This window comes from Erinaceus europaeus, chromosome 3 (genome assembly GCF_950295315.1).
Source record: "Erinaceus europaeus chromosome 3, mEriEur2.1, whole genome shotgun sequence".
In the NCBI taxonomy this organism is placed as follows: Eukaryota; Metazoa; Chordata; class Mammalia; order Eulipotyphla; family Erinaceidae; genus Erinaceus; species Erinaceus europaeus.
In genome coordinates, this window is record NC_080164.1 from 27,160,430 (window position 1) to 27,176,760 (window position 16,331).

At 42.6% G+C, this 16,331-nt stretch overlaps 1 protein-coding gene across 4 annotated transcripts in view; it reads right to left on the reverse strand.

The window, feature by feature from the left end:
* HNRNPLL (heterogeneous nuclear ribonucleoprotein L like) overlaps positions 1-15,763 on the reverse strand; it is a 47,360-nt gene extending 31,597 nt beyond the window's left edge. For 2 of the 4 annotated variants that reach the window (XM_060186907.1, XM_060186906.1), the window contains exons 1-3: positions 15,332-15,763; positions 5,401-5,490; positions 1,276-1,394 (exon numbers count right to left, since the gene is read on the reverse strand). In XM_060186907.1, the coding sequence (XP_060042890.1) occupies positions 1,276-1,394; positions 5,401-5,490; positions 15,332-15,487 (365 nt within the window). In that variant the 5' untranslated portion in view covers positions 15,488-15,763. The remainder of the gene's footprint in view (positions 1-1,275; positions 1,395-5,400; positions 5,491-15,331) is intronic. The other 2 variants (XM_060186908.1, XM_007520993.3) reach the window with 1 other exon arrangement.
* Between the last annotated feature and the right edge of the window lie 568 nt (positions 15,764-16,331).

A 16,331-nucleotide genomic window follows, 5' to 3' on the forward strand; every position in this document is an offset into this window, starting at 1 on the left:
AGTCATTTTAGTGACACTTTTCAAGAAACTGAATTTTATGCTTAAAGTCTTCGTGTGGTGGTATGGGAGGTAGCGCAGTGGCTAAGGCACTAAACTCTCAAGCATGAGGTCCTGAGTTTGATCCCCAGCAGCACATGTACCACAGTGATGGCTGGTTCTTTCTCTATATTTCTCATAAATAAATAAATTCTTTAAAAAATAAATAAAATAAAGTCCCAGTGTAACCTTTTCCAAAGATGAGAAAAATGTAGAAGTGGTTGGTTTCTGAGGTATGGGAGTTGAGAATAACAGACTTTTCATGCCATTCACCTTTCAATGAGAAATCAATTTTTAAATTCCCATGACATAAGGTGTGCTAGCTAAAACTATTTCTTTGACATAATGAATCATCTTTTGGGGGTATCTCTGACCACCCCACTCACAAACCATCTATTTATAGATTATCCTTTCATCCCCTGAAGACTACACATACATTTTTATAAAATGAAACAATAAAGTCACTTAAGCAACTGTACTGAAATTTCTATTTTCATATTTTCACTTAGTATGATTTTATAGCAAAAATTCAAACATGTTCATCAAGGGAAAATATAAAAGTTGATTCTTGATTATCCATACTAAGAAGAAAACAGTCGGGCACACTCCAAAAAGAATTTAGAAAGAATTTTTGAGTGTCTATTTTTGGCAGCAGATTCACTTTTCTAATTATGCTTCCATGTAACTCAATATCCCCAAACACATACCAGCTGTGGGAAGAGACAAGAGCCGCCTGAGAAAAACAAAATCAAAATGAAGACAAGCCAGAGAATAACAGTGACTGCCTGAGCTACCAGAGAAGCCACAGAAAATACATCTAACCTACCAATTTTCAGTTGTCAATTAATGACTAAATCCAAACCCCTCGCCCCCCCAAAAAAAAAAAAAAAAAAAAAAAAAACTTGGTTTATAAGTACCACTACTTGAAACCCAAAAGATGAAGTATCTAACCTACTCATTGATTTAAAGAATGTTTTAAGAAGAAATAATGGGCTCATCTGGAAATAAAAAGGAAAATGCAATAATAAATTTTACATACAGCCTGACTGAGGAGCTGAGATAGACATGGTTCATGAAAATATATTCATGTATCACCCCAGAAAGATTAAAAATAAAAGGCTCTAATGGCTCCAAAGAAATAGTCACAAACTATATACTATATGAAAACACCAAGGCTTGCAGCAAGCCAAGTTTGTTCTACAACTTTTTCAATCTGTACCAAGTGCCCACTGTCCTTACCATATTGTCCCAAATTTTTCCAGAGCCTCCACAAGGTCTGCTTCCACCACAGATTCACAGAGTCCTCGAACATGCACAACAGGTGAAACAGAAACTTTATGATGGCTTCCACCTGCCTCCTACCAAGAAAAAAATAATTCTAGTTTACAATTTTAAAAGTTTAAATTGCATCTCCTAGGAAATTTTAACTCTGCATTAAAAAGGCAACATACAAACAAAATCCCAAACCAAACTGTAATCCACAGATTAGCAAAGGAACCAAAGAGCAAAGTTAACAATTAAATGTTAAACATAAAAAAAAAAAAAAAATTTTGGGTATGAGAGGAAGCATAATGGTTATGTGAAACTTCCAGGCCTAAGGTTCTGAAGTCACTGATTCAGTCCCCCAGATCACCATAAACCAGAGCTATGTAGTGCTCTAGTAACAAAAATAAAGTAAAAACTTTTTTAAAAATTGGATTTTGGGAAGTCATCATTAGAATTTCACCATTACTGGCTGACTTCTGCAGATAGAGAAACAGAGAGAAGGAAAGACATCACAGCTCTGAAGCTTCCTCCAATATGATAGGGGCCAGCCCCAAACCTGGGTGGAACACCAGCAAAACAAGCTCACAATCCAGGTGAGTTAACTTGCCAGCCCCTTGATTTCTTAAAAGGGGATATTTATCATCAATAAGAAATACAAATAAGTTATCTGATAACTTATTCAACTTCAAGGAAATTTCAGAAAATAATGGCATATATGTTGCACATATTAGACCCAGTGGTGGCGCACCTGGTTGAGCGCTCACATTACATTGTGCAAGGACCCAGGTTTAGGCCCCTAGTCCCCTCCTGTAGGAGGAAAGCTTCTTGAGTGGTGAAGCAGGGCTGTAAGTGTGTCTGTCTCTCTACCTCTGTATCTCCCTCTCCCCTCTCAATTTCTCTCTGTCTCTATCCAATAATAAGTAAATAAAATGTTTAAAAAATTACAACACATATGATTCGAAATAACTTTATATTTGTAATTCACCTCCATAAATCAAAATCTCATGTAAATACCTTTGATGATGAGTAAGAAGTACTAAAAAATACTAGTCTCCCTAGGCTTCACTTGGATTATTATTTATCTTTGAATACATACAAAAAGAAGTCTTAAAATATTATTATGTAAATGGTTTTAAAGTAAACTTTAAAGGTGACTGTGGGGGATGGCTGGGCTGTGGCACACCCAGTAGAACATATAGTTACCATGCATGAGGGCCCAAGTTCAAGTCCCCAGCCCCCAACTGCAGACAGAGAACTATAATTTATGAAGCAGGACTGCAGGCATCTCATTCTTTCATCTATTTCTCTCAGAAAACATACACAAAAACAGGGCGGGAGAGGGGAGACTAAGTACAAGAATTACTTTGAAAATGAAAACAGCTCTTACTTACTCAAATTCTATTATGAAAGTGTCTTTCTAAAATACTACACAGATGTACACACACACACACTCACACACATATACACACAAGTATACTTGGTTAGTGTGCTGCTTTGCCATGTGCACAACCCAGGTTTCAGCCTGACCACATTGAAGGAAGATTCAGTGCTCTAGTGTGCGAGCGAGCTCCCCCCTCTCTCTTTCCCTCTGCACCTCTCTGCCTCCGTATCTTAAAAAAAGAAGAAAAAAAGAAAAACACTTCATATATAAGGACTAATAAAGAGCAGGCACAAGAATGCACTGGATAGTGTACTGCTTTGCCATATGCATGACCTAGGTTCAAGCCTAGCCCTCACTGTATTAAAGGGGTCTCTTTGTTTAAAAAAAAAAAAAAGAAAAAAGAACTAATATAAAATACAAATGTTTTAGCATTAAATATTTTTTAAAAATTTTAAAAATTAAATTCCTTGTGGCTATTTTAAAAGACTTGCTCAGTTTTCTAGACTATAAAAGAGTAAAGGACTAGAGAGAGGTAGCATAATGGATATGCAAAAAGACATTCAAACCTGAGGCTCTGAGGTTCCAGGCTCAATTCCCAGCACTATCATAAGACAGAACTGAACATTATTCTGGTTATAAGTGATATATATATATGATGCTATGCCAGGAGGAAAAAAAAAAAAAAAACCTCACAAGTCTGAAGATAGAGCTGATTTATATAAAGTAATCATGGAGCTACACTAACAGTCAAAACCAACAAATAAATTCAGTCCTTGTAAATACTAATTCCATCTTGGGATTTTATTTAAGTTGCTTATGTTCAATCTTATCTATGGTTCAAAAGATATTCATTACATGTCACTTAGTTTTCAATGAATCATTCTAGTCATACCCTATATAAACACTCTCAGCAAACTTACCAAATGACACTCTATGTCTAAGTGAAATTCAGCAACCAAATATGCATTATCATCATTAAGTTCTTAAAAATAACTATATGGCTGTAATTCAGGAACAGAGTGTTACCCAATATTTTAAAACCTAATTTAGAGTATTCATTTAAAGTATAAATGACAAGTTCTACTCTAAATGTAACTAAACATTAATAACTGCAAGAAATGAGATGGTCAACTCTGCTGGTCCTTAGAAATGAGCTGGCAAAGGCAAATTGAAAGTGCAAAGTAAAATTGTATTAGCCTACACTCTTCAAAAATGTACTGAAAAATACTGCATGAAAATTTCAGGGGCCAGCCTGTGGTGCATCTGGTTAAATGCACACACCATAGTGCGAAAGGACCCAGGTTCAAGCCGCTGGTTCCCACCTGCAGGGGGGAAGTTTCAGGAGTGATGAAGCAGGGCCGCAAGTATCTTTCTGTTTCTCTCCCTCTCTACCTCCCCGTCCTCTCAGTTTCACTCTGTCTCTATCCAATAATAAATAAAAATATTAGGGGCCAGGCAGTGATGCACCTGGTAAGTGCACACATTCCTGTGCACAAGGACCCAGGTTCAGGCCTCTGGTCCCCACCTACAGGAGAAAAGCTTCACAAGTGGTGAAGCAGGCTCTGTCTCCCCCTCCCATCTCAATTTCTCTGTTTTTATCCAATAATAAATAACTAAAAATATTAAAGGAAAAAAAAGAAAGGAAGGAAGGAATGGAGGGAGGGAGGGAGGGAGGAAGGAAGGAAGGAAACTTCAGGGCTAGAGAGACAGCACACAGGTCTTACATACAAAAGGCCCCAAGTTCAATACCTGGTAACACTAACAGTATGAGTAGTGCTGCAATGAAAAGAAGAGAAAAGGAAAGAAAAGAAAAGAGAAGAGAAGAAAAGAAGAGAAAAGGAGAAGAAAAGAAAAAAGAAAAGAATTCAGATTGAACTAAAAGATATAATAACCAAGTGCAATGGGTGAGTATTCATTTTGTAAATATATTAAATCTGCTATGAAAGACATTTTAGGAACTAGAAAACTTTACAGATAGGATATTATATAATAGAGTAGTATTGTCCTAGATTCTACTACATATGGCAATGTGAAAAGAACAGCTTTTTTCTTAGGAAAGCTGGAGTATTTAGGGATAAATTGTCTGCAACTTTATCTCAAATAGCATAAATACACATATACAGAAATAAAATCCCAAATAGCAAAATGTTCAAAACTGCTACCTTAGGTAAAGAGCATATATAGCAAGTAAATATTTTACTTAAAAAGTAGATTAATTATTTCATTACATAATATTTAAAACCCACAAGAAGGCATGAAGGACAATATAAAACACTACCTTATCACCCAATTTAATAAATAAAAACCTACCAATCAGTTGGTCATAACTCCTTATCTTCCTACTTTCCCTCCAACCAAGACACCACTATAATGAATACAGGATTAACAAATGGTGTGTGGTTCACCCATTTTATTTATCTGTTATTAATACTATGTTACAAGACTGTAACATTACAATGGATAGCTCTACACCACACACACCACCAAAGTCCCCTGTCCTCACCCTCCCACATCCCAAAGATAAACCACCAAAGTTCTCATAAGTCTTACAGTTTGCTTGCTTCTGTTTTGTTTGGATTTTTTTTTCTTTTTATTTTTTTTTTTGGCAAGTAAACATGACTTTTTTTTCCAACTTGTTTCTGTCACAAGTAAATGGATTTACAGGATCGATCTGAAAATCCCTCAAGGGGACAGGAGATAGTTCACAGGCTAGTCACCTGCTTTGTCATGCGTGAGGCCCAGGTTCGAACCCCAGCACTACACGGGAGTGCCATGGTACCAGCTGTGTCCTCCCTTTCAATCTCTATCTGAAATAAAAAGAATGAAAAAAGTCAACCTGGGGGTGGTAAAATCATATGCACAAATCCTAGGGGCAACAAAAAATAAGTAGTAAAATAAAAATATCTCAAGATCTAATTTTAATATATTAATATTTAATTATCAATATATTTCCCAAATGGAATGGGTAGAGACTAAAATCATTCCCTAAAAGCTGGAACATGCTAATAGTAGTCAATATGGCATTTAAGGAGGAGACAATTACCTCAGCCTGAATATATCATGTAGTTCCCTTATTCCCACTCAGTGACTTCATCATTAGTTCATCTACCCAGATATGTTTCTTTAAATTATGTCCCCCCATATTTATTTTCCCCAGCAATGTCTTCTAGTAGATATCTGAACTTAAACTTACTCATTAGGCACAGTCCAGGTTCCAGCCCAGCTCTCACCACACTGAAGTAAGCTCTACTGCTATGGTACCTCCCCCCACACACACCTTTTTATATGGGGGGGGGATGTTAGCCTAAAGTGGTGAAGTCCAAGTAAAGCACTCCCTCTGGAGGGAATTTTTTTTTTTTCTTAAGACCTGGAAGGTGGCACCATGGGTGAGATTCAATCCCAAGCAGCATATGCCAGAGTGATGCTCTCGTTCAATAAATAAATAAATAAATAATTTTTTAAAAGTTTTTTAAAAATATTTATTTATTCCCTTTTGGTGCCCTTGTTGTAGTTATTATTGTTGTTACTGATGTCGTTGTTGTTGGATAGGACAGAGAAAAATGGAGAGAGAGGGGGAAGACAGAGAGGAGGAGAAAAAGATAGACACCTGCAGACCTGCTTCACCGCCCGTGAAGTGACTCCCCTGCTGGTGGGGAGTCGGGAGCTGGAACCGGGATTCTTGTGCTTTGCACCACGTGCGCTTAACCCGCTACACTACTGCCCAGCTCCCAATAAATATTTTTTTAAAAATCAAGTGGTTGACTTAAAAAGCTGGGCAGAGGGCAGATAGCATAATGGTTATGCAAACTTTCATGCCTGAGAATCCAAAGTACTAGGTTCAAGCCCCCGCACCACCATAAGCCAGAGCTGAACAGTGCTCTGGTAATAAAAATAATAATAATAATAATAAATCTATGGCTCTTTCTATATATCTAAACTGATAGTATTTAAGATTTCTTTCTAAACTATATTTTAATCACTCCCTTTCTTCCCCATTACTAACATTTTTCTTAAATATTTTATTTTCTCTACTACTGATTAGAAATCTGAAATCTTGTGGTCCGGGAGGTGGCGCAGTGGTAAAGCTTTGGACTCTCAAGCATGAGGTCCCGAGTTTGATCCCCGGCAGCACATGTGCCAGAGTGATGTCTGGTTCTTTCTCTCTCCTCCTATCTTTCTCATAAATAAATAAAATCTTTAAAAAAAAAAAATCTGAAATCTGTAGAATGCCCTTACCTACCCTAAATTTACCTCTTTCAGACATTACTCTATGTTTGATTCCTAAATCAAAGAACAAATCAATATTGTTATCCTACTTATTAATAGTTTGAACATGTCTTTTTTCCTATATCACAATTTTTTCCTATATCACAAATCTTTTATCATACAGAAGCCAAGATTTTTTTCCTTTTCAAATGTCTAGTTATCCAGGTTCTTATCTACTCTATTTATATCTACTAGTTATCAGACTTAAGTATTCTAAGTTAAATACTCAGCAAGTGAAGGCATGCTTGCAGTTTTCTCTCTATATTTTTCTACTCAATCTCTGCTATGAAAGTGTGTATATGTATGTATAGACACATATATATACCATTTTCATCAGAATCATTCCAAACCTCAAGCCCTCAAAAGCCAGTTCAAGAACAAACTCTAGCAATACCAATCCTAAGTGCTAATTTTTGACTACCGCAGATTGAAGATCAGGTTTGCCTGCAGACAGGAAACTCAGCAGCATATAAATGAAGCTTCTGGGAGGAATGACAAGAGTCCATTAATATCTTAACTCTATATTCACAAAGGCCAGGCACAAAGTCTGGACGACTTCTGTTTTTCCAACATCTCTAAGCACAACATGTACTCAACAGTCAATATACAGTCCTTCTCTGTCCTATTTAATTACAGAAAAAAAGACCAAGCTCAAATTTAATAACTTATCCAGTATTAAAGACACACAGAGACACACTGACAAGTGATTATCTAGCCTCTCCTTAAACACTACCAAAGACAGGAAATGCACTACCTTGTAAGACAATCCACTATATTTTTAGAAAATTCTTCAATGTCATACACCCAAATCTGACTCCCTCTTAAATCCCATCTAAAAAGAAAACAGTATTAAATGTAGTTATCAGAGGTTCAACAAAATGTTAGTTGACTTTTTCTACACTTCCCTTTCATCGTTTTTTGTTCTTGTAGAGCCAAGGCCTCACTCCTCTGGGCTACTTTTTATTATGCCAGTCCTCGCGTTGTGCACTACCGCCCAACTCCCTATGGGTTGCTTTTTCTATCAGTAGAGAAGCAGAAACAGAGAGAGGGCAAGGCTGTAGACAACACAATACCAGAGCTTTTCTGGCACCACAATTACCTACTGGATCACAACTAGCCCCTTTTATTTCAACTACTTAATGTAGATGACAGATACACTAATTTCAAGGGGCAACTGCAAATATATATATATATATATATATATATATATATATATATATATATATATATATATCATTTTGCTATCTCCCCAGTCCTACATTTTTAAAAAATTATCTTTATTTACTGGCCAGAGACAGCCAGAAAATGAGGGAAGGAAGTGATAGAAAGGGAAAGAGCCAAAGAGACACCTGCAACACTGCTTTACTACGTGCAAAGTTTTCCCCTTGCAGATGGGGACCAGGGACTTAAACCTGGGTCCTTGCACATTGTAACATGTGTGCTCAACCAGGTGGGCTACCACCTGTCCCCCCCCCATATTTTTTTTAATTAAACTTTTATTCATGACTATATATTCTGTAGACACAATTTCACCTCTTATCCAACTATGTGCCACCACACCATTACAAGTATTTTTTTCCACTCAGTACTATGCTTAAACTTCATGCTTTTTCTTTTTTTCCCTCTTTTTTAAGACGTATTTATTATTAAATGAGTGCCAGAGACCAGAATACTGTTGAGCTTGAACTTTTGTTAGTGAAAGGGACTGCACCTGGGCCTCCCAAATTCAGGCACAAAAGTCTGGTTTCCATAAAGATCTTTGGTCCATATTCCCAGAGGGACAAAGAGTAGGGAAACTTCCAATAGAGGGGATATAGAACTCTGGTGGTGGGAATTATATGGAAGTACACCCCTCTTATACCACAATCTTGTCAATAATAAAAGTTATTTTTTTTAAGTGTGGTGTGCTACCACTGGGCTATCTATCCTCCATTGTTTTTCTTAGTAAATTAAACACTATATTTCTACTTAAGTCTGTTTTAAAACAAAAATAGCAGATCTAAAATAGAAAAACCTTTTACTTTTCATATTAGAAGATTTTGAGTACATTCAGTCATTTAATAAAGAAAAAAATTTAAAAGAACCAAAATTCCAGGAACTTAATAAAAAAATCTTCAGGGCTGGGTGGTGACTCAGCCAGAGAGCAGGTATCTTGCATGTATGAGGCCCTGGATTTAATACCCTGCACCACAACAAAGACAAAAATCGGGGCTGGGCGATAGCACAGTAGGTTAAGCACACATGGCACAGAGACAAAAATCGAATGCAGTGCTGCTTTGGTTTCTCATTTTACTTTTTGTTCATGTAGCAAAAGTCCCTTAGTTTTGCCAGAATACCTTCTTTTTGTCTGGTTAAAAAAACAAACGCAAAAACTCAACTCCTATTATCCCACTGGTGTTACCAGTCACCTAGTCATGCCTCTCCAACTCAAGAGGTCATCCAGAGATTAGCTGAGTGGGCGAGTGGAGGTGGACAGGTAGTTGATCAGAGGAAGCAAAAGTGGGCACTGAAGGAGTAGTGTTCTCTTTACCTGCTAACTTGCTAACTACAAGAGTGTAAACTTAGCTTTTGCCATAGCACTATATAAGTACAGAACAACAAAAATGGAGATAGAATCAAGTCTAAATAACAGCTAAACACCTAAATTCAGCCATGCACAAACTGGTACCACAACCTGACTCTCCCAGTTAGATGGGTTGATAAATTCCCTTCCCTTGCCATTATTTTGAGTAAGCTTATCTAAGTATTTGTTGCTCTAAGTGCAAGTTTACAAAGTTGTACTTAATGTCAGAGGGGAGAAAGGATTAAGTGATGGAGACTCTGATTTTTCTTTATTAGTAAGATATTTCAGAATAAGAATCATGAATTCAGGGTAGGACCAAAGGCAGTCAATGCCAAGGTGTATACCACTAGGGCCTGAGCACAGGGTGTTACGAAGGATGGGACAGGGAAATGGTCTGGTGTTCATCAGTAGAGGTCACAGAGTGGCATTAGTTCCCAAATGTATCCATCCACCCATGAATGCTGAGCAACAGTCTTCACATAGAAGTGTGCAGTGTAAGGCTTTGCTGTCACTATAAGCAAATGGTCTCTTGCTTCCTTGTAGTCACAGAGTGGCTGAGTCACACTGTTTAATTTTCTTTCACTTAGAAGGCTCAATGTAACAGCTTAAAAAATAAATAAATAAAAACTAGGGGGCCAAGCAGCAGCACACCCAGTTGAGTGCATAAGGACCTGGGTTCAAGCCCTTGATGCCCAACTGCAAGGAGGAAGTTTCATGAGTAATGAAACAATGCTGTTGGTGTCTCTCTACTTCTCTATCTTCCCCTGCCTTCTCAATGTCTCTAAAAAAAAAAAAAAAAAAGGAAAAAACTGTCACCAGGAGCAGTGGATTTATCATGTAGGCTTCCTATCCAACTGGTAATTGACCCTGTGACAATTAAAAAAAAAAAAAGATAAATAAGTAAATACATCTAGTTTCACATTTTTATTGGGGATCTCAGGGGAAGGAACCTCCTCCCAGACAACAGAGGTGCTCAGTTTCTTCAGTCACTGCAAGTTAAGGCCTAGAAGTTCTGGGTTCCGTGAGCATATGCCCATCATCTTGGAGGGGCACTGTATGGCTATAAGGTATACTTGAATCAAAGACTTTTCTTTTTAATTTCTTTATTGGGGAATTAATGTCGAATTAACATTCGACAGTAAATATAATAGTTTTGTACATGCATAACATTTCCCAGTTTTCATATAATAATACAACCCCCACTAGGTCCTCTGTCATTCTTTTGGACCTGTATTCTCCCCCACACCCACCCCAGAGTCTTTTACTTTGGTGCAATACACCAGTTCCAATTCAGGTTCTACTTATGTTTTCTGATTTTGAATCAAAGACTTTTTATGCCAATTTTTTTTGTTTGTTTACTATCATACCCTCCCTCCATCACCAAAAATAGAACCAAGCATATAGTAGAAGCTAAAGTGTAACTTTTTAATGATATGGGGTGGCTGGGAAGTGGCACAGTGGATAAAGCACTGAACTGTCAAGCATGAAGTCCAGAGTCTGATCCTAGCAGCACATGTGCCAGTAATGCTCTGAGGTTCCCTTTCTCCTTCTCTTCCTGTCTCTCACATAAGATAATAAAATATTTTTTTAAAAGAAAATTCACAGGGGTCAGGAGGTGGTATACCCAGTAGAAGGCACAAAGACCTGGGTTCAAGCTTCCAGTCCCCACCTATGGGGTGGGGCTGTGGAATGAAGTAGTGCTGCTGGTGTCTTTCTCGCCCCTTTGGCGCTGCTCTATCAGAAAAAAAAAAAAAGTAATAGTAATAAATGGGGGGAGCGCCAGGAAGTGGATCCTTCTTAGAACAGACACCAAGTAGTCCTAGCAATAGCCCTACAAGCCAAAAGAAAAAAAAAAACTCACAGTCATCATCTAATCCGAACACCTGATGTGATGAGTAGCAAGCTAAGTTCCACAGGGTAGTTAAGTCACAAAGTTTACTGGTAACAGAGAAACAGGCAAGACACCGGCCTCGGTTGGGCTTGTGGCTCTGGTTAACTCCTTCCACTATATCTACTAACACAAAGAAACACTCGTTAAAACCAAAATAGGGGAGTCGGGCTGTAGCGCAGTGGGTTAAGCAGCACAGGTGGCGCAAAGCACAAGGACCGGCGTAAGGATCCCGGTTCAAGCCCTGGCTCCCCACCTGCAGGAGAGTTGCTTCACAAGCGGTGATCTTTCTCTCCCTCTCTCTGTCTTCCCCCTCCTCTCTCCATTTCACTCTGTCCTATCCAACAATAATAACTACAACAATAAAACAATAAGGGCAACAAAAGGGAATAAATAAATAATAAATTTTTTAAAAAACCAAAATAGACGGGAGTCAAGGTAGTAGCACAGCGGGTTAAGCACAGGTGGCGCAAAGCGCAAGGACCAGCATAAGGACCCCTGGGTTCAAGGCCCCAACTCCCCTGCAGGTGGGGAGCCTGCAGGGGAGTCATTCACATGCTGTGAAGCAGGTCTGCAGGTGTCTATCTTTCTCTCCCCCTCTCTGTCTTCCCCTCCTCTCTCCATTTCTCTCTGTCCTGACAACTGTGACATCAATAACAACAACAACTAAAACAAAAAAACAACAAGGGCAACAAAAGGGAATAAATAAATATTTTTTTTAAAAATAGACAAATCCAGGAGTTGAGCAGTAGTGCAGCAGGTTAAGCACAGGTGAAGGACTGATGCAAGGATCCGGATTCGAGCTCGCGGCTCCCCACCTGCAGTGGAGTCACTTTACAAGTGGTGAAGCTGGTCTGTAGATGTCTATCTTTCTCTCCCCCTCTCTGACTCCCCTCTTCTCTCCATTTCTCTCTGTCGTATCCAACAATGACAACATCAGTAATAACAGCAATAAACAACAAAGGCAACAAAAGGGAATAAAGAAATAATTATTTAAAAAAATTGACAAATCCATTATTTTTCATTCATTTCTTTCCCAAACCTCAGCCGGAGAACCCTCACTCCACTGTAGCAGCTTAGTGAAGGAGACACAAGTCAGTACTGCCAGAAAATACTTGCCTCTAGGGTGCACAGCCTTGAACTATTTCATTCCCCAAAGGGTTGTTACTATGCTCACAGTCTAGGTCTCTAGGCCTTTCCTGAGGAAGCTTAACTAACAGAGCACATCTACCTCCCATCCCACATTCATCCATTAAGCCAACACAACAGTCTTAGCATCTCTGTAATTCAGACCACTAAACTGTAACCACATTATCTAGAATTCAAACCAGATCCTCTTCCTGATGTCTTTTTTGTTGTTGGTATTACTGCTTGGAATTCCTAGGATCTACATTTTCATTCTAGCATCTGAGATCTCTCTCTCTCTCAAGTTCATTTATTAAAAAGAAATTTACGGGGTCTGCGGGTGGCACAACCAGTAGAGCACGCATGGTTGCTATGCACAATGACCCAAGTTCAAGTTCCCAATTCCCAGGAGGAAGAAGCATTAGTAGAGAAATGCTACAGTTATCTCTCTGTCTCTCCCTCTTTCATCTGTTTCATCCTCTATCAAATGAAAAATGGAAAGAAAAAAAAAAAGGTTGTCATGCAGGCACTGGTAGGGAGAAAAAGAAAACAACCCTAGCTTACATTTTCTCCACACCAGCAAACAAATTTAACAACTGCTGATATGCCTATTCACTCAATATTAGCAGGATAGAGTAACAGAAAAGCTTGAGGGGAAGATAGTGATTGTGCATAAAGGCTTTCATGCCCATGGCACTAAAGGTTCCAAGTTCAATCCTCAATACCACTAAAGCCAAAGCTGAGAATTGTTCTGTTGGGAAAAACAAACAAAAGAAAGCCAAAAAAGAAAAACAAAACAAAATCCTGAAAGTTCCCACAAATTTTTAGTGATACATCTTTATAAAAGTAGACCTTTACTAGGTAACTTCCCAATTCAACTCACAAGTGAAACCCCAATATTTGTAAGTCAATGGGTTTTATTAAAGGCAAACACAGAAATCTGTGATGGTCATGCTGCTAGATTTAAATACACAATTTACCCATAAAAATCAAATACACAGAACAAACCTCCACAACCTAAGTTTGTTCAATAACGTGGTCCAGTGAATCTGGAATACTAGGAATTTTCACTCTCCAGGGGACACAAATCTTAATGTTTCATATCCAAAATACTCTCATTTCTCTGTACACCTTCAAACATCATAATCATCTACAATGATCTTTAAAGTAGAAGCGTTTGTAGAACCACCGTTTTTCTCAAATACTTTCCTATTCAAAGATAGTTACTATATTTGAAAGCACCTGCAGAACTGTGAAAAGCCAAACAACATAAATATTTCAAGTCTTACTTGCACTTTGCAAACTTCCATCCACAGATGAAAGAACTGTATTTAGTCTATTTAGTCTGCACCTTAACAATTTGACCATAAAGATTTCTTCCCTGGGCTGAAGGACAGACCACGGAGACAGCCAAGCCCTTTCCATTGGATGAATCAGGCAGGGTCTGGGTAACAACATGTAGACAGTCAACTTCCCTCAGAAAATTCCTATCCTAATGAATCAGATTACGTACATGTGTCCATGGTTGCAGTAACTTAAAAAAACTACCCCAAATCACATTTTAAAGTGTTTAAAAAGGGAGAAGCATGCCTTCGTTATTTGTGCTGCAGTGTTAGTTCTATAGTGAGATCACTGTAATCGAGTCAGTTTCACTGCCCCCCTGGAGCAGGCCAGCCTCGGCCGCGTCTCTACAGCTGCCAGACGCAGGCACAGGCGGCCCCACATCCAGCCCAGCGAGGGCTCGTCGCGCGGGCAGCGCCTCCCTCCCCGCCAAGCCCTACCCCGCACCCCGGCCCGCTGCCGCCCCAGTCCAGTGTTTCCAGAAGCTGCTCTGGCATGGCTTCCCCACCCAGCGGGCAGTTGAGGATCTTGGTCCCCGGCAGCCCAGCACCCCGCGGGCACTTCCGGAGACACTCTGGGCACCCGCGAGGCTCCCACTGTCCGGCCCGGCCCGGGGAAGAGGTTCCTGTTTCCTCGCGGGTCGGGTGGCGGCGGGTGGCGTTCCCTCCCTGCAACCGGGCTGGGGCTGGTGACTTGGGGGGCGGGGATCAGGGAGGGGGCACAGCGCGAAGAGCCCGCGGCCCGGGCGGTGGGGGGGGGGGGCTTCGCCCGCGGGGCACTGCCGCGGCGTCGGAGGCGCGAAGTCACCCCACCCACCCGAGTGTCCCCCGGAGGCGAGGCGGGCACGAGCGCCCTGCAGGCCCGCGTTCCACTGAGCCCCTTTTGAGCGGGGGTGGGGGCGAGGGGTCCTGCAGGCCCACATGACTTTCAGGATTCTGCTCCTAGAAAGGTGGCATGCGCAGCCGGCCCCCGTTTTCCTTGCAGGCTCCCGCTGCGGGGCGAGAAGCGAAGCTCGGAAAAGGGGGTCCCTGCAGGCCTGCGCCTCCTGTTCTGGAGGTCGCCCCCATTCTCAGGGGACAGGTCGCCCCCTTTTCTGGGTGGTGTCGCTCCCTCGCTGGCCGGGACTCCATCAGCACCGCGTCCCAGGCCGTGGCCCGTAGCCCCTGTCCCCCGCACCCCGCTCGGGGTGAAGCGGGCGCAGCCCAGACCGGGCTGGGGGTGGGGGCCCGAGATCGCTCCACGCCCCCTGAACAAAGGGCTCCGGGGGCGCCGGGACCGGAAGTCCTCCTCCCCAAGTTCAGGGTCCGGCCCGAGGCCTCCCACTTCAGGCTCCCCTGACCCCCTTGACCCCCAGGCCTGCGCCCCCGGACCCCGCGGCCCCTCAGGACTGCATCCGGACCCCCAAGCCTGCGCCCCCGGCCCGCACCCGCACCCCGGCCGCCCGCCCGCTCGGCCCTTTTGTTACCGGCGGAGGGAAGCGGCCCTCGCCCCCAGCTCGGGGCGCCGCCTCGCCGGCCGCGAAGTCGAGCTCGCTGTCCTCGGTCTTCAGGCGCTTGGCCTGGCTCTCGTAGACGCGTTCCTCCTCGAACGCGTCGCGGGGCGACGACGATGAAGAGGACATGGCGGAGGGCCGCGACCCCCGCCGGGCGGCTGAGGGGCGGGCGGCCGGGCCGCGGGTCTGAGAGGACTGAGGGGGTCGCGGGGGGCTACGGGGACTGAGGAGGTTGGGAGGCACTGAGGAGGCGGTCGGGCGGGGCACGGGCCGAGGCTCTGCGGGCCGAGAGGCTTGAGGGGGCTGTGGCTGCGGGACGGCCCGCGCTGCCTCCCTCCCGCTCGCCTAGCTGCCGAGTGGCCGCAGCCCCGGGCGGCGACTCTCGGGAGGGGTGGCCCGCTTCCGGCCCCGCCGCCACCGCCCCCGCCGCCGCCGATGCCCCTCATTGGCCGCGCGCACCAGCCGCGCGCCTTCCCATTGGCTGGTGGGGCTGCTCGTCAGGCCCCGCCCCCGCCGCCCCCCAGCCGTTGCTGCCCCCCTCCCCCAGGCCGTTAAGGACCCGTCGCCCCCAACTGCCCAGTGTCCCGGCTACTCAGCGACTCCGCTGCGCCTCCCCGCCGTGTGCCCCGCGGCTGCGGAGAAGCCTAGCATCCCTGCAGACAGCACCGTACAGACCCCCAAAACGCAGGGCTGAGGGAGAAAAGGACCCCCCACACACACACACAAATAAAGGCCTGAGCTGTTGGCTTCGCCCTGGGGAAAGACGACCCCGAGTTTGCAAAGTCCAAGTGGACTCGACGCCAGTAGTCGGCCAAGGCCGAATTTGTAAAGCAAAAGGACAGCAATTGGCGACTCACCCTGCACCCCCAAAAGAAAAACACCCCACACCCCCTATTCCTGATCGCCCCCGCCGCCAGGACACAGAGCACAGTGGAGTGGACTGTGGGCTTTACTTTGGGGCGAATTTCAGGGG